At 37.3% G+C, this 19,280-nt stretch overlaps 1 protein-coding gene across 2 annotated transcripts in view; it reads left to right on the top strand.

Moving 5' to 3' along the window:
- Positions 1-13,556, top strand: part of LOC149534365 (uncharacterized) — an 88,147-nt gene extending 74,591 nt beyond the window's left edge. For both annotated transcript variants that reach the window (XM_089806911.1, XM_089806910.1), the window contains exons 9-16: positions 1,937-2,053; positions 2,160-2,225; positions 2,457-2,523; positions 12,068-12,121; positions 12,526-12,612; positions 12,727-12,777; positions 12,889-12,924; positions 13,036-13,556. In XM_089806911.1, coding sequence (XP_089663037.1) covers positions 1,937-2,053; positions 2,160-2,225; positions 2,457-2,523; positions 12,068-12,121; positions 12,526-12,612; positions 12,727-12,777; positions 12,889-12,924; positions 13,036-13,197 — 640 coding nt within the window. In that variant the 3' untranslated portion in view covers positions 13,198-13,556. The remainder of the gene's footprint in view (positions 1-1,936; positions 2,054-2,159; positions 2,226-2,456; positions 2,524-12,067; positions 12,122-12,525; positions 12,613-12,726; positions 12,778-12,888; positions 12,925-13,035) is intronic.
- Positions 13,557-19,280: the final 5,724 nt, after the last annotated feature.

Below are 19,280 nucleotides of genomic sequence, written 5' to 3'. Positions count from 1 at the left end.
TCAGTAATCAGTTTATCACTTTGTTGCTTCATACATCTTTTGTGCTATATGATCGGTGAAATACTTCTAGTGCATGTGATCCGTGGTTTGTTTGTTACTTTCACTATGGACCACATGATAATTTTGTATTTGATATGGACTGTATCTACTTCCACGTGTGCTCGGGAGTCTTGCGTGAACTATGGTCTATAAGAAATCACAAATTGTGGGATGTTGAAGGTAGTCACAAATTTTGGGACTAAGAGCGCAACATTGCTAAGGCAAGAAGCTGTCGAATCTTCTCCGCAGAAAATGATGTGATCGAGCAAGTCACCTCCATAGCATAGAGCGACGAAGGAGATCTTCATAGTGATGGCATGCTGGTGCTCCTCATCAAGATTATCAAGAAAGCGAACCCTGACTGCTTGCCTCTCTAAGATCAGCCCTCTCGCTGCTCTAGCTATCAGATGATCTGCCAATGTCATCTTTTCATGATCGATGTGTGCCACTATGCATATGTTCCTCACCTGCTTCTCTTGTTTACACCTTGTTTCCAAGTTTCCATTATTCAAACACTTTCTTAGATTTGTAGTCTAGCTCTGATACCATGTTAATCTTAGGATCGCTGCAAATGTAATAACAATTTCCATTTTACTGATTGTGTTTCAAATGCAAATGAAGGCTTATAAATATGAGAGGGGGAGACATGTCTCTTTGCTGCAAATGTAATAACAATTTCCATTTTACTGGTTGTGTTCCAAATGCAAATGTAGGCTTATAAATATGAGAGGGGGAGACATGTCTCATGAAGAGACATGTCTCTATGGTTAAACATCACTAGTTAACATATTAATATAATAGTAATATAAATAACCATATATGTAACTCATCTTAAGCATATATGTAATATTAATATGTTAACCATATATATATATAATATATTATTATAATATTATATAATATATATAATATATATTATATTATTTATATAATATATATAATATATATTATATTACTTATATAATATATATAATATATATTATATAAATAAGATATTTATTAAAGATGATTTACCATCAACAAAGTATCTCATATAAAAAACAATCCGACAGAAGCTACAACCTTAACATTTTTGAAATGACCTCAAAACACCAAATAGATTAAGTTTAGGTGAAATCGTGATTTTAGGGGGGAATGGAGGAATTAATAGATGTTTTTTTTTATAAAATTTGAAAATGCCTTTTTTGGCATTTAGGCCGTGGGTATGCCTCAGGTTTGACAAAGGCACTACTAGTACTCGAGCAGTACCTTGGGAAACCCAGGTGCATACCGACACTGAACTAGTGAGCCCAAGCAGTACCTTTAGCAATTCTGGGGGTGTAGCAGTACTGGACTGGTGTGTCCAAGCAGTACCTTGGGTGACCCAGGTGTATACTGGCATTGGACTGGTACTTGACTGTGTGAGGACCTGAACAAGAGGCTGCAGGGAAGGACCTAATAATGCAACATTTTGTTCTTCCAAATATAAATGAGATCCCCTGTGGTCTTGCTGGAAAAGGCTTTTATTTCTCTCATCCCAAATGTTCCAGAGCATAAGGGTAATGCGAGACCGCATCACAGGGAGTAGGTTTTGATCCTTAGGCAAATAGCTTTGCCATGCTCTAATAAGATGTTCAGAATAACCCAAGAAATTTGAAACACTGTAGATAAAAACGGCATAAGGAGACCACCATGGGCATTGTAAAACAGATGTGTATCATCAGACATCGATGAATTAGTTAGGAATCTTAGGATTAATCACTGCATTGCAATCATATCTGCGAACGCTGCCCTTAATATACTGGATTTACAGTTGATCTGTTATATCTTATATCTTTCTTTTTTCCTTATATTGTTATTGGTTTTCTGCTGGTTCTATGTTTGAAACATCGCTCACAGTATGCTGTTATGTTGATAGATATTTGGCTATCATGGAGGACGAAGGACTTGAAATTTCTCAGCCGGGTTTGGACATATCTAAATCTGAAATTCATCATCGTATCACAGTACGCAGTCATCGTACAAGGGTTCACAGGCAAGCTGCTTCTTTGTACTGTAAATAAGTTAGAATGTCTTAGATCTGTCATTTTATTGATGTGAATTTAATTTATCTATTATTGCTTGCTTAATGCAATTTACAGAAGAATCTACAAATTACGAGGCCATGGACGCTGTTATGAAAATAGTACTGGACCTCCATGTACAGGGTAAGTAAAAATCTTTGACTCATATATTTTTTTATATACTGCTTGCTGGAGCTTATTTTACTTGCAAGAAAGAAGGTTTTCCATTTTGTTGTTTTGGTGCTTGCCTATATTTATCAAGTGTGGCAAGATGGTTCTCTGTAGGTTTTAACTAAATCAAATTTTATAACTGTACAATTTTTTCTGAGGAAACCATGTTCCTAAGCACCTATCTCTATGGGCTTTCTGTTACAGATGGGTTGAAATGATGGCTCCTGTTTTCTCAAGAGATGCATGGCGCTGTGCTTGGTACATGATTCAGGCAAGTGTCCTTTATTTGACTTTCAAATGATCCTATTTGATAATTTATTTAGCTACTGAAAGGACAGCTTCTTATCTACACTCTAATACAACAAAACAGCTTCTATTATGTCATACAAGTTATAGAAGGGAATTGTATGTCAAGCTTAGGTTGAAAACACAAGATAATAATTCTAAGACAAATATGCATTTGAAATTATTTCCAAAGGAATTGGGATAATGATAGGGAGAGGGGATGAACTAATCACTAGTTCATGCTTCTAGTCAACCACTGAGACCTAAGGTGACTCCCAAGTACACCAAATGGATCTATAGGATCCCTCTTACGCAGATATCCCCCAATCCTAATTCCCACTCTTCTATCTTGAACAAAATCCTCTTCTTGCCACTTGCTAGGTTCTCATGTTAGATGGAGAACACTCAAGATTCCTAACTGATCCAGGTCTTTCTTGGCTAATCCTTACAACTTGCATGGTTATGGAGATGATGAAAGACCTCTTAACACATTTCTTCCATTGCACAAGGCAACTTTCTTGGCTAATCCTTACACACAACTTGCAGGGTTATGGAGATGATGAAAGACCTCTTAACACATTTCTTCCATTGCACAAGGCAACTCAAAGCACTCACCTCTCTTACCGATTCCACACTTTTTCCCTTAAAATAGGGCTACTAGAAAAGAGCCCCAATTAGCCCTCTTGTTCCTAGAAATCGAGGAATTACTCAAATTTCTTCCACTAGCCAATACAAACTTCCTTCAGTGACTCCTATTCAATTCACTAACACTCTTACATTTTTGAGGTTTTGGGTCTCCAAAAGGCCGTAAAACACCTCTGCACTAATTGAGGGTTTTTAAGGGTTTCTTGACCTTTACTAGGCCAGTTTGCTATTTGGATTGGTTTAGTGTCTTGCAAGATTGCCACCAACGTCTCCTTCTTCCCAAGGAGTCTTCACTCACTCCCCTTCCTTCTCCATGCTGGATTTGTTGATGATCTTCACAACCCTAGTGTTTATAAGCTCTGTGAAATCAATTTTCCCTAGTCGGGCATGCTTTGGCTTGCCTAGGGCAAGCGCTTAAAAATGCCTCTATGGCTTTTGAGGGCCCTTCCTTCTGTAGGCAGGAAGTACATAGAGTACACTCACTATCCCCAAGAGGCCGTACTGTTTCTATGATGGGATAGTGAGTTACATGCTTTTCAATGTCAACTGCCTAGTTCAGGACAGTGAACTGGGATAAATGAAAGAATTTACAAGCTTGAAAGAAAAAAACAAACACACACCTACTTTACTAAACCAAAACTACTATAAACAAACCTAATTACAATGCTAAGGTGATACAACCACTAATTTAGCACTCAAAAGCTTTCATTGCTCACTGTTTTATCTTTTTACATTCAAAAACCACACTCCAGTATACAGTCCATACACTGACACCCACATTCTGGCAACTTTTAGGGTTTAGTAAGCTTACATATTGCCTCTTAGGTCTTTTCCCCTCAAAATTAGTGTTGCCATCGGTCTCCACCATGTATGGAAGGGTTTTGTAAAGTTGATCAGCAATTTTTGTAAAGTTGCAACTTTTTTTTACCTTGCAACTTTTTGTTTACATCTTGTTGACATCTTTTTCTTGCCCAATTGGCTACCTCCTAGCTTTTCAATGTTAGAGACCCCTTCCTAAGCTAGAGACCTATTCTAGGACTTTAATAACAAGGAATACCTTAATTCTAAGGCCACTTATATCTTCATGACAAGAAATACCTTGATTCTAAGGCCATTTATGACTTCTTATCCCCTAACCAATGTTGCCAAAGCACACAACTAGGTCCCCAGACCTTTATTCTAATTACAAAGCTCTCTTAGAGCATAACACAACAAAATTGCAAGTGGTGAGGACCCTATGTCTCAAGGTGCCCCTGCACCATACTCCCCACCAAAGAAGCTAAGTTCCCTTTAGAGACAAAAGGTGGAGATCTATGCTTTGAAGTTTGAACTGATTCTCAGGGATCCATGTAGCCTTGAGTTTGGCTTACCTTGTCACTTGACAGGGTGTTCTTTGTATGTTCCATGCCTGTTCTTTGTATGAACCTGAGAGTCCAATATCTTCTCTGCTTGGAGCTTGGGCTTAGGGGGTAGAGCTGCTGTCTGAGCCTTCTGCTTATATTCCTCCACATGCTGATCTACCTCAGTAAGAGGTCCTCTGTGCTTAACTAAATGTGCCACATTGAAGATGGGGGAGATGGCTAGATCATCTGGTAGCCCAACTTTGTAAGCATTCTGCCCATACTTGGCCAGTATAGGACATGGTCCAATTCTTCTCATATGAAGCTTTGTGGGGGTTCCTTTTTCCATCCTTGCTTTGCTCAGGTGGACCATGACCAAGTCCCCTACACCAAAGTGTACCTCTCTTTGCTTGAGATGAGCCTTGTCCTTAATCTTCTTGGTGTTGTCAATGAGGGACTGTTTTACTTGATCGTGCACTTCCTTCATAGATTGACTGAAATCTTCAGCATAACCACTATTAGGGACTTGACTGTCGAGATTTCTTAATTCACATATACCCCTAGGATGTATTCCATAGACAATTTCAAAGGGACTCTTGCCAGTAGTCCTATTAATGCTATCATTATAGGCAAACTCTGCTTGGTGAAGGACTAAGTCCCATGTCAAGCCATATGCCTTGGTTAAGCATCTCAACAAATTTCCAAGTGTCCTGTTGACCACCTCAGTTTGACCAGCAGTTTGAGGATGGTAGGCTGAACTAAATGCTAGATTGGTACCTAGTCTTTGCCATAAAGACCTCCAAAAGTGTCCCATAAATTTGCTATCCCTGTCAGATACAATGCTACTTGGCAAGCCATGAATCCTCACAATTTCCTTGAAAAACAAATAAGCAATATCACTTGCATCATGGGTGACCTTGCATGGAATGAAATGACTCATTTTGCTAAATCTATCCACTACCACATAGATGCTATCAAAGCCACTCTTTGTTCTAGGTAAACCAACCACAAAATCCATATTTACACATTCCCATGGTCTGTTTGGTATTGGAAGAGGCTGATAAAGTCCTGCATTTGTAGAAGTACCTTTTGCTCTTTGACATATGATGCATTGCTCAACACAAGTTTTGACATCTTTCTGCATTTTAGGCCAATAGTAGTATTTTTGGAACAATTCCAAGGTCTTGTTTAAGCCAAAATGGCCACTCAAACTCCCACTATGTTTTTCTTGAATGAGGTTCTCCCTCATGGATCCTTTTGGTACACACAATTGCCCTCCTTTGAAGAGTAGCCCATTCTGCGATGTATATTTTGCAAACTCACCATGAAAGTGATTTAGATGCTCTTGACATACCTTGTATGTTGCTGCAAAGTCTCCATCAGTTTGGGATAGTTCTTTGAAGTTATCCAATCCTACGCTCCTTATTTGGATTTCTTGAACAGTGAGTAGCCTTCTACTTAGGGCATCTGCTACTTTATTTAGCTGCCCGTTCTTGTGCTCTATGGTGAAGGGATAAGAGTGCAAATACTCCACCCACTCGACATGCCTATGGTTCAGTTTGTCTCGGGAGTTGAGAAAACTTAAAGCTTGATTATCAGTGAACACAACAAACTCTTTAGGCAAAAGATAATGCCTCCATTTTCTAAGGATTTGAACAAGTGCATAAAGTTCTAAATCATAGGAAGAGTTATTTTGCTTTGCTGCATTTAGCTTTTCACTAAAGAAAGCCACTGGTCTATTGCTTTGACTTAACACTCCTCCCACTACTATGTTACTAGGATCACATTTCACAACAAAAGGTTCATTAAAAGTAGGTAACCTGAGATGGGCTTAGTAGCTACCTCTTTCTTCAATGTCTCAAATCCCTTGTCTGCTGCAGGTGTCCACACAAATTTGGTCTTCATTCCACCCTTAATAGTATCCATCATGGGAACACATATCCCACTAAAGTTCCTGATGAACTTTCTGTAGTGTTGAGCTAGGTCATGGAAACTCCTCACTTCACTGGCATTCTTGGGAGTAGGCCAACTTAGTATTGCTGCAACTTTAGTCTCATCCATTTTAAGATCTCCTTGAGATAGAACAAAGCCTAAATAGACTTGTTCCTGCTTCATGAAATCACACTTGTCTGTGAAGTCTTTCAACACCTCATTCATGAGCCGGATGAATGTACTTGGAGCATTGGAGAGACCAAATGGCATGACTAGCCATTCATAGAGTACTTCAGTGGTTTTAAAAGTTGTTTTCCACTCCCTCTTTTATTCTTATCTGATGATAGCCACTTTTAAGTTCTATCTTGGTGTAATACTTAGCCCCTCCTAGGCAATCCATTTGGTCCTCAATCCTTGGTATGGGAAACCGGCAGCCCCTCCTAGACAATCCATTAGGTCCTCAATCCTTGGTATGAGAAACCTATACCGGACTATGATCTTGTTAATGGCTCTGGAGTTTGTGCACAATCTCTATGTTCCTCCTTTTCTAGGTGCCAAAACAACAGGCATAGCACATAGGCTGATGCTCTTCCTTATTAACCCTTGATCCATCAATTCTAGTACTTTCTTTGCAACTTACCTATTCTATTTAGGAGTCATCTTGTAAGGTGCCTTGTTTGGTAGAGATGCCCCAAGGATCAAATCTATTTGATGGCTGATTGCTCTTTGAGGTGGCAGGGTTGCAGGTGCTCCATCTGATATGATGCTCTTGAATTCCTTCAAAATCTGCTGCATTTCATGTGGTATGCCCTCCTTATTCTCTCTTTCCTCCTTGGGTTTCACCACAATAGCATAACCCACTCCTTCTTTGTCAAGAGTTTTCATGAACTCTTTCCCCTTCAACATCAGCACATTAGGTCCACTTCCTTGGTTGTTTGATTCAAGTAGTGACTGAATTTTATAACTCACTCCATCCTTTTTAAAGGTGTATGAGTTGAGCTCACTATTGTGTGTGGCCTTTCTATCAAACTTCCATGGCCTACCTAGTAATAGGTGTTAGGCATCCATGGGTAAAACATCACATAAGACCTCGTCTTTATATCCTCCTATAATCAACTCAATCCATGCCTGCTCATTCACTAAAACATGTTGCTTTTAGTTTAACCAAGTGACTTTGTAAGGAGTGCTATGAGGTATTTTGGGAATCTTGAGCTTAGCTATGGCCTATTTTGAAATTATGTTATCGGTAGACCTTGAGTCTATGATAACTTTGCAGAACTTTCCCATAATCTTACACCTCACTTTGAAGAGTGACCTCCTTTGCTTGGGTTCTCCTTTAACTGGTTCCTTAATCAGAATCCTCTTTATCATCAAATACTCACCACTTTCTTAATCCAACTGGATGTCAGGTGACTTATGCACTTGAAGCATCTTCATGTTCATATGTCACTTTCTTTTCACCTTGTGATGCTGATCCCTTTTCAAGACACCTATAGGCAGGGTGCCCCAATTGTTGACAGTGGTAACACTTCATTGTAGCAAAATAAGATGGTCCCCTTCCTCTTGGTGACTTACCTCTTCCTCCAAATCCTCTACCTCTGCTTGAACCACCTCTTTGACTGGTCTCTGACTCTCTCCACTTTGTTCAGTCAGCTTGGATTCACCTTGGGACCTACTGTCATTGCTCCTACCTCCATAGCTTCCCCTATGTCCTCTGCTATCTCTACCTCTTCCTCTATTCTTTGAGGTACGGTCTTGCTTCCTCTTTCCCTTCTCTTCCACCTTGAGAGCAATTTGGTAGCATTGGTCTGTTTTAGGGGTGACAAAACTCATGTCTTCTTGGATTGACCACTTGAGCCCATTCAAATACGTTGCCAATCTAATGCTTTCATCTTCCACCACCTTCGACCTTAAGCATAATTTTTGAAATTCTTCAGTGTAGGAGTGTACATCCATCTCCTTTTGTCTAAGATTCTGCCTTCTCTTATGCAACTGTATCTCATAGTCTTCAAGGATATAAGCCTGTTTGATTTTAGCCACCATTCCTTTCCAGGTGATAGTGGGGCTTTTTCCTTCTTTTTCCCTTTTTGTGTGAACAAACTTCCACTAGGTTAGAGCAGTACCTCTTAACCTTGACTTTGCCACCTTGACTTTTTGAGCATCAGAGACACCATCACACTCAAAATGGTTCTCCATTCCTTCAATCCATTCCATGATGAGATCTGGATCCATCTTGCCAATGAACAAAGGAATGCCTTCCAAAGCTTTGCTATTTATTGCTTTTAGTGCCTTCAAGAAAGGCTCCTCTAGTATAACAAGGTCTGGTGTTGGGGCATCTTCCTCCAACTCAATCTCCTTCTCTTTGGCTTCCTGCTCTTCTTTCTATTCTATCTTGTCTTTGACTTTGTCTGCTGTGTCTTGGACATCACTTAACAACTGTTCAAGTTGAGCTAATCTTTGTCTCAAAGACTTACTGTCTTCCTCTTGTTCTTCTACCTTCTTGGCCAATTCAGCATTGGTCACCATCTTGCTAGAACCACTGGATTGAGTAGGTGATTGCATTCATCTTGCTCTTCAATTTCTTTTCCCACACCTTTATAAGGCTCTGATACCACTTGATAGGGAGAGGGGATGAACTAATCACTAGCTCATGCTTCGAGTCTACCAATGAGACCTAAGGTGACTCCCAAGTACACCAAATGGATCTATAGGATCCCTCTTATGCAGAGATCCCCCAATCCTAATCCCCACTCTTCTATCTTGAACAAAATCCCCTTCTTGCCACTTGCTAGGTTCTCATGTCAGATGGAGAACACTCAAGATTCCTAACTGTTCTAGGCCTTTCTTGGCTAATCCTTTCACACAACTTGCAGGGTTATGGAGATGATGAAAGACCTCTTAACACATTTCTTCCATTGCACAAGGCAACTCAAAGCACTCACCTCTCTTACCGATTCCACACTTTTTCCCTTAAAATAGGGCTACTAGAAAAGAGCCCCAATCAGCCCTCTTGTTCCTAGAAATCGAGGAATTACTCAAATTTCATCCACTAGCCAATGCAAACTTCCTTCAGAGACTCCTATTCAATTCACTAACACTATTAGATTTTTTAGGTTTTGGGTATCCAAAAGGCTGTACAGCACCTCTGCACTAATTGAGGGTTTTTAAGGGTTTCTTGACCTTTACTAGGCCAGTCTGCTGTTTGGATTGGTTTAGTGTCTTGCAAGATTGCCACCAACCTCTCCTTCTTCCCAAGGAGTCTCTCACTCCCCTTCCTTCTCCATGCTGGTTTTGCTGATGATCTTCACAACCCTGCTGTTTATAAGCTCTGTGAAATCAATTTTCCCTAGTCAGGCATGCTCTGGCTCGCCTAGGGAAAGAGCTTAAAAATGCCTCCATGGCTTTTGAGGGCCCTTCCTTCTGCAGGCAGGAAGTACATAGAGTACACTCACTATCCCCAAGAGGCCGTACTGTTTCTACAGTGGGATAGTGAGTTGCATGCTTTTCAATGCCAAGAACCTGATTCAGGACAGTGAACTGGAAGAAATAAAAGAATTTGCAAACTTGAAAGAAAAAACAAACACACACCTACTTTACTGAACCAAATCTACTATAGACAATCCTAATTACAATGCTAAGGTGATACAACAACTAATTTAGCACTCAAAAGCTTTCATTGCTCACTGTTTTGTCTTTTTACATTCGAAAACCACACTCCAGTATACAGTCCATACACTGACACCCACATTCTGGCAACTTTAGGGTTTAGTAGGCTTATATATTGCCTCTTAGGTCTTTTCCCCTCAAAATTAGGGTTGCCATCGGTCTCCACCATGTTTGGAAGGGTTTTGCGAAGTTGATCAGCAATTTTTGTAGAGTTGCAACTTTTTTTGCCTCGCAACTTTTTGTTTACATCTTTTTGACATCTTTTTCTTGCCAAATTGGCTGCCTCGTAGCTTTTCAATGTCAGAGACCCCTTCCTAGGCTAGAGACCTGTTCTAGGACTTCAATGCCAAGGAATACCTTAATTGTAAGGCCACTTATGACTTGAGGACATGGAATACCTTGATTCTAAGGCCATTTATGACTTCCTATCCCCTAACCAATGTTGCCAAAGCATACAACTAGGTCCTCAGACCTTTATTCTAATTACAAAGCTCTCTTAGAGCATAGCACAAAAAATTGCAAGTGGTGAGGGCCCTATGTCTCAAGGTGCCCTTGCACCAGATAATAATGATTACAGCCACCATAAGCTTCGACTGTTAACATAGTGATCTGCATTTTATGTTTATATGTTGAAGTCTCCATGATCTGAAAATTGTATTTAAAACTTAGTGACATACTTGGTACTATCTTTGGCACATAGACATCCCCGACTTGCTTCTGGATTTTGAGTACAAAGCTATTGTTGTCTCACAAGATCAGTGTGTCGTGTATAAGCTAACAGCAAAGCCAAATTGTTCAGTCTGGTCTCTTTCCCGCATCCCAAATGCGCTTATTGTTTATTATTTACTAATATATCTAGGTAATTAAATAAAATAAAACAATTTCATATGTTCTAGAGGTAAACAGTTTAAAGGTTGAATAATATCTATTAGCTTTCTAGTTAAATGCTTTAACTAAATGAATGTTAAAAATGAAAGGAAAATTCAAATGTCTTGTTGTTCAAGGCAGTTCGTTCTGGATTTTAAAAATGTAGCAATAATGCTCTCCATGCTTTCTCTGTATAACCAAGAGATTTCTCCCAATTAAGGGGCATTTCTTGATTCAAAGAGGCTTTGTTGTCGGTAAAATGTATAATGTAGCCGACGGGTAGAATAGTATCCGAACGGGCGCGTGACGCTTGAGTCACCCCTTCGGAAAGGTATATGTATACGTCCGAGATGGACTTTGGAATAAGTAGAGATCATTGTAGTCATTGTAATTGGATTGTAATCTGCAAGCGCATACATGAATAAAGTACCTGTTCTGAATCGAATCGTGTTATACATGTGTTGAACCTCTTACCCTATGCAGTAAACAGGCTTCCCATTTGAGGTTATTATTTGATAACAGACCAATTCAACAAGCAAGGAGGCCACAGTTTCTAAAATGGATTTTCAGCACACAAGTAAGAAGGGAAAATCAATACGACAGCTGAACTGAAGTTTGTTTAACCTTAAAAACATAGGTCTGCTGTGCTAGTTTTTCATTATTTTGGATTAATGTTACTGAAAACATTATCAATCATATATATATATATATTTGCATTATCTAGTCAAATATGATCTGATAAATGTTTTCTTTTGAGGTGTTGAGATAACATATGCACATAGAGTTCAATTTCCTAGTTAGAGATGCTTTAAACTCTATTATTTCAGGTTCCTTTTATTTTTGTAAGGTATGTAGTTTTCATGTCATTGCTTTAGCATAAACGCATGTGAGCTTTAATGTTTGAAAGACTAATGCAGGACCTTCTTTTCAGCTATTTTTTCTTGTATATTACATAAAATCACTTGACTTACAATTGTTATCTTCAAATTTCAAATCTTGGATGTTACATAAAATCTGCTGACTTGTTAATGGTATCTTCCCTACAACTGACTTTGTATCAAAATTATTGTGATGTTGCAGAATGATTTGGTCCATGCATGGGGTGTAGATATGAAGCTAGGTTACTGTTCACAGGTAAAGTCGTTGATCTTCAGAATAATATTACAAATAGTATTTTAAATTGCAGTAATTCACAAATCAAAATTCGATCCCAGTGTTCTGAGATCATAATGGCATTGCACAAAAACAGTTCATGATGTTTCCAATAGTTTGTGATCTTAATGCCATTACCACATAAATAGCTCATGATGTCTGCACTCTTCAAGAAGAGATGGAGTGCTAAATTGCTAATCCCTTAGAAGAAATGAGTTTTGCTGGTAAAATCTTATGGGTAACTCATAAGAGTGTTTTTTGTCACATAACAAAAGATTTTTTTTACTTTGTTTACGATATCACAAGTTCCAGCATTTTTAAAACTTGTTTGGATGTAGATTCTTTGGATTTTCTACAAAGGTTTAATTATTATATGTTTTTTACAGGGTGATCGAACAAGGAAGGTTGGAGTCATAGATAGTGAATATATAGTGCATCAAGGAATACCATCCCTGGGAGGAATGGATAAAAGGGTAGGTATGCGTTCTGCTATACAAGTGAGATTGTTACAAAATAAATTTCAAATATGACCATGTTGCTTCTGTAGGTTTGATTGATTAATAACTTTCTTTAAATTTCTATTGCAGGCAATATTGAAGAACAATGATATTGCTCACCTTAATAATACCTCTAGTCCGGTGAGAAATCTTTCAAGGCTTTCAATTATTTCTTCTATTCTTGTGAGTGATGTCAAAAGAATTATTTTATTTTTTTAAAAATGTCGGTGAGTTATTTTGATTTGTATGCAGGCACCTTCTGAATCTCCCTTTAGTGAGAGAGCAGAGGTAACATATATCTCTCGTTAACTGGAAATGAATGTTGTTTCTCTTTCGAAGATATTTTCCAACATTATAGACTACGGTTTGATTTTTTCAGTTTATTTTCTTCTTCTCCAGATACGCTTACAGTCTTACAATGAGTTGGATATTTTTAAGCGGAGGTGGGCACAAGCTATTAATCAAGACAAATGCTGGATTGACCCTTTCTTGCAGCCTGGAACAAAGTCTACGAGTGATTTGAATTCACAGACAAAGGGAAAATTGAAGAAGAATAAATGATTCAAATAGTAGTTTCTATACACAGCTAAAAACTATGCATGTCTCAAAGAAATCAGGTGGACATGCCAAAGAACATTCACTATTGTTTTGCATTCGCATTTTTTTGGGCCTGTAAAATTGTAGTTGGTATGCCTACGGAAAGTGAGAGCCATTTGTAGCAATATGTATATCATCCCAATTCTTTCAAAATAATGGCAGTGTATTTAGTTTATTCCACTGGCTCCACCATTCCCATTTTTGTTGTTCTTCGTGCTCTGACATTAAACTTTCCTCATTAAAGGAAAATATTCATTGAAAAGAAATATTTAGTCATATGGCATTCAAGATTGAGAGCATAAGTGTTCTACGATCCTTTTGTATCTGCTGTCTGCTTAAATTTTGAAATCATTTCTTCCTGGAACTGAAAGTTTACAATATTTCTTTGGCTATTACATTTTCTATTGATAGAAGCTGATGTCAAGTGTTCATCGTAATGAGCCATATAAGTACCTTGAAATATTTGTGTCAGCCCTATCAGGGTCTTTTAACGTGCATGGAGGAAACCATATTGTAACAAAACCCAAATCATGCATCATAGACATCAACTATTAGACCCAATCTAAACGGAAACGACATTGCCTTCCATTTTAAAAATATGTCAATTTATGAGTGATGCTATATATGATATAAAGACATATTCTTATAACAGAGGTCGTAGCACAAAGTTTACATACTACGGTATTGTTCTTCCTTATCTGTTGATGATAATAAACAACATATTTTTTTCCTCCCCCTTTGAATTGGTATCAACATCCCTTCAATATGCCACACACATGAACGGCTTCTTTTCGTAGTAGTATTAGTTGATTGCACCCTCATCAAAGATACCCAGTAAGCCGCAGGTTTAAAATATAATATGAGTTTTATTATTTTCTATAAATTAAAAATAAGTATTGAAGGGATCTGAAGCATTTTACAAGAATATTACATAAGATAAATCAAGAAAGGCCACCTAAACAAAAAGGAACAAACAACATGAGACGAGCCAACAATCCCTCATGACAAGAAGCAAAAGCTGCAAGAAAACAACCAAAACTAACAAAAGAGCTCCAAAAAACATGGACCTAAGCTCCCTCATTGACCTTTGGGAGCAAAGAGTCATATCAAAAGAGAGTGGACAATCTTGGTTTTCTTACCCTTAATAGTTATCCTCTTCTCTTCCACTTTCGTATCTTCAACTTGTCAAGCCATTGAGCCATACAAGGAACCACCAACATCTTGGGTAAGAGTGCTAACAAAGAGGACAACCCCTGCATCTAGAGCTAGATCAAACATCCTCTCTGCATATAAGGCGATATCGCTAGAATTAATAGCAAAAAATTGTCAATTGGGGTAGAAGTTGAGTCACGCTCTCACCCATATTCAAAGAGGCAATGAGAATCAACTAACTAGCCTTAACACCCCTACCATTAGTAAGTATACCATCTTGAGAGGAAGTCCCAACTCTTGGAGATTTCTGCACAACCACTTGGGAGAAACTTTTTGATTTTTAAAATTTTTCACAATAGCGTAATGTTGAACAGAGGCAACCTTCCACCATGAAATCAACAACTTTTTTTTTTCTCGACACCACATTGAGCAATTGCATGACAATTTTAAAACATCCTCTACACCTAAAAGGGATTACTTCATAGTCCAAAATTTGAAACTGCCTTAGAAGAATTATTCATGATCTCTGTACGCAACTCTTTATAGATATCCACTTTGACTAGAATACATCATTTTTAGATTATCATTGTACGGTGAGGATCATATTTACTCGAACTGCATTTCCCTTCAATTCCAAAAGGATGGCAATACAATTTAATAAAATGGGGTGATAAATTTTCCTTACATTTCGCTTTTGAATGTATTGAGTTGGTAATTAATATATTGATCAATATATGATGTTATTTATATTAATTAAAAAGATCTCTAAATTCAAATAAAGTAACTTTTAAGTCAAAACAATTATTTGAAATTGATATAGTTAGATATATTCAAGATATCTATGCTAGCACTTGCACTAATCCATAAAAGGCTATTACCCAGGCGAAGCCGGTCAGACCCTCATCGTCTCGACGACCAGTCTGATGGAATAGCTTCGGCCGGAAACCTACTTGCATGTGTGGCATAATATCAGTAGGTCACAAGGGAAGTCGATAAAATTTTGGAAAAAGGTGAGAAAAAGTTAATCACGTAGAGAGTAAAATTTGCTGGAACATAACCTGCCATGAAAGACTACTGTTAATTTCTCACGTTCCGATATTTCTTATTACAAAATTCATCTACAAGACGCCTGCAAGTTATTTTGGACCAGAGCAAGTCGATTTAGCAAATCTTTCAAGTGTCCATCGTATTTAATGGAATTATCTTTTTCGTGAATATCAAATCACTCGATGGTTTTATCATGTTTTCATCCGTGTTTAAAATCTTGAGCTCGAATTGCTGAACTTGAGTTTGTGGGCACCGGAAAACAAAGCTATCCTTGCCAGCATTCTCCGTTATTCTGTGAGCTCGATCAAGAAAAGTGTAGATTGGTCTGCTTTTAGTCTCTAGATTGCCAATAAACACCAGACGAAACACCCCATGTTTTACTCTTTTCATTTGGGACGAAGGATTGTCTGCAATCTCCTGATATTTGAAGTTGCGAGAGTACTTTTCCTGGCAAGAGAATGTTAAAAGTGTATTAGCCAATAATTTATCAATCACGGTTGGTATTAAAGATTTCTTTTAACTAATTATTATTTTTAATTGATGTTTTAGATCACACTTAATGTTCTGTTGTCAGAAACGATCAACACTAAGATTCAAGACGCGTAGTTCTTGATGTTGAAGAAAGCGGTCTGTTGTAAATAAAATAAATTATAAACTAGAAAACAAGGCACCCGTTTTGATTGGCTTTTAGTGGGAATGATATCCTTAACAAAAACCGTCATTGAAAACTTGGGGAAGGTGCTCTTTTCCATGTGCGATCAACTCTCTTACATACTCTCCCAGAGGTCTAAGGCACTCTTGCAGCTCCATTACAGACTTCCTCTGGACCAAAAAATCCTCGTCATCATACCCATTATTACTGCTATTGACATAAGAATTGTTCTCTATTGAGAGCATTTTCTCCACAACAAAATATGTTTCTAAGAGCTCCTACTTAGTTTGCAGAAGACAATACCCTTCATTCCCACAATAAATAGAAGTACAATGACTATTCATTTCATTTCAGACAACCCGGCGAGAAATAGTCATACTCAACATTTACAGATTTGCAATATAAAATAGGTAGTCAAGCTTCAATTATTAGTCTTAATGAGTATCCTAAACTTTCGATTTCACTATAATTTAAAATCTTATTATACCGAAAATATCTCAAACGACATCATACCAATCACTCTGGAGAAAATATCTCAAACAAAATGATTTCATCTAAATCTATAGTTAAAAAATGGAACTGTCACTAACCAAATCGGTCACCACTTTGTAAGACATCTTATATCCATATCGAGAATGGCATTCATGAAATGATGAACAGTAATATTTTTGTCACACATTGATCTATGTACTATCTGAGCCTTTAACATAGAGATGTATTTGAATACCAGAAAATCTCCCACAATGATTAAATTTTCCCAAACAGTATCAATATTCAAAAACAATATCACATCAATCTTGTCGTTGACAAATTCTTTCTTGTGGCACGCATCTAAACTGAGTTCTACAAGACCAATAGTGCACAACTAGAAAAATTAGGACTTGGACATATTATTCTTTTTAATTGTTAATTAATAATCATAAGATATATTTAACAATTATCATATAGAAACATTCACAGATACTGCAATCAGTATGCAAAGTCATTTGCGCATTATACATTATGTTTAATAGGCTATTAGAATTTTCAGCCACATAAATTTTTCATTTATAGTATCCATCAGTCAGAAACAAAAACAAATAATGGTTTTATATAAACTGTAGCCAAGTATAAAGTTTTTCATAGTTTATGGAACTGATCACAAAAACTCAGGTTGATTTATGATTACAAGTACTCATAAATTGTTTATTTGTACAGCAGTTTGGCTGTAGACTCTAGCTCCACCAAGACATTATGTTCGAATATCCTACTGAGATAGGTTCTGCAGTTGCATCTCCTCATTTTTATGTAGGACTGTACATGTCTTAATTCCTTTGATAACATATGGAGTTGACAAGATCCCAACGCCACAATACACATTCATTCCCGTAAAATTTCATTATTGTCACATCACAACTATAATAGAGAAGATTCTTACATCTTGTTTATAGCAGCGAATCACATCAAAATCTAATGGGTCCTAGTTAACTGCTCTGAAATTCTTGTGTCCATTAACAAATATATCCAAGAATATTTCAACTTCTCCTATTTAACCATGATTATACAAAAAATGGGGGAATGTAACTTAATCTTTCCATTATTGTCAGATCACAACAATTGTTGGCAGCAACAACAGAGATGATACACACCAAATCTTGTTTATGGCAGTAAATCACATCAAAACCTATTGGGTCAAAATTAATTACAAAATCTTGTAAGATAATCCATTTACTATGAAATTTCATGCCCTACATTTTTAATACAGAAGTGCACTTAGTTGTGGGTTCTTTTATTAAAATTATCACAAGTTCCATATTGACTAGAAAAATGACAACACATTTTATTTTTTGCAATTTTCATTTTATATATTCTATCCACAATATTTCTTCCAAGAGCTCGGGCATACCCACAATTCAACCGTCTGATGTGGCAGCAACATTTAGAAAAGCCCAAATAACACTAGATAATGCATAGATCCAAACCATGAGTGACCTTTCATAATGTGTGTCCACACGTGAACAGAATCTTAATTGCACTCTCCATGACCAACACCAGCCTCCAGTGTTTTGGTGTTTAGGTAATACTTTACCATTGATAAGTCTCAAGTTCAAGTTCTACTCATAGTTCATAAATTATTTTTCCTCACAATCCTTTCAAATTCTCCACACAAAAATTAGAAAAGATTTATCTATAGAGAAAATCCCTATCTAGTTTGTTGTTTGCATCCATTTAGATAGATGAAGCTGAAAACAAAGATACCCATCATTCCTAAAAATTGGAATTTTTTAGGTACAACCCAATTATAGACAATCTGCGATTGCGATTCTAAGTTGTTGCCTTAGAACCTCATTGTTGCTCTTGATTAGGTATGATATACCACATAGAAGCTATCAAATGTTTACATACATGTGAGGGATACCTTATTTTCAAGTAGTTGGGCCTGAAATCCAAATTTTGCATCCTATTTCAGTTTTGTATAAACGCTACTAAGGCATAATCAGTCAACGTATTGAGGTGAGGTGTATCCCGCCTCAATCAACTAGGTCCGAACATATTTGATGGACGATATCTATAGAAAGATATATCGTTGAAGGTTTTCTGGATAAAACACAAGGAAACCATTCAATTTTTGCATAGATTTAGCTACAATCTCAATATTTCAGTTCTGTGTGACCTGTATCTATCAAGAGTAAAAGGAGCACCATATTCTACTAACCCTTTTTCAAAATCTATACCTCAACCCTATAGTTGTAGTAAAATTGAAACATGTGAGATTTAAGGTCTAAAGTTGATGCAGAGAGATTCAGCAAAAGGGTGGATGAGCACAAAATAAAATTAAAACATGATACCATGATTGGAAAACACCATCTATTCCAAACACAAACAGTCCCAAAAATAAAGCTCTTTTGAAACTAAATTATAAACAAAGAATCACAACTAAGAAATTACAGAACTGAAGTTCTTTAAAGAAAAATTTAGTCTTTCTTTTCATTGTTCAATCCTCCAATACATTGCCTCATTATTCTTCATCGATTCTCCATACCATTCTCCTGCTCTACCCCTCCTACTATCAGAGATTTTATTGCCTTGTATATATAACTTTGCAAAGACTAAATAGACCCAATAACTTCCCATAACCGGCTCCTCAACTAACCCTAACTTCTAAACAACTCATTATTGTATCAACGACACTAATGTTTGTCCCCCCGATTACATC

The sequence above is a fragment of the Cupressus sempervirens genome, chromosome 10 (assembly GCF_028749045.1).
Source record: "Cupressus sempervirens isolate cs-2001-9-10 chromosome 10, ASM2874904v1, whole genome shotgun sequence".
Taxonomy (NCBI): Eukaryota; Viridiplantae; Streptophyta; class Pinopsida; order Cupressales; family Cupressaceae; genus Cupressus; species Cupressus sempervirens.
The sequence above is the reverse complement of the archived record's forward strand: the minus strand, read 5'-3'. Positions and strand labels throughout refer to the sequence as shown.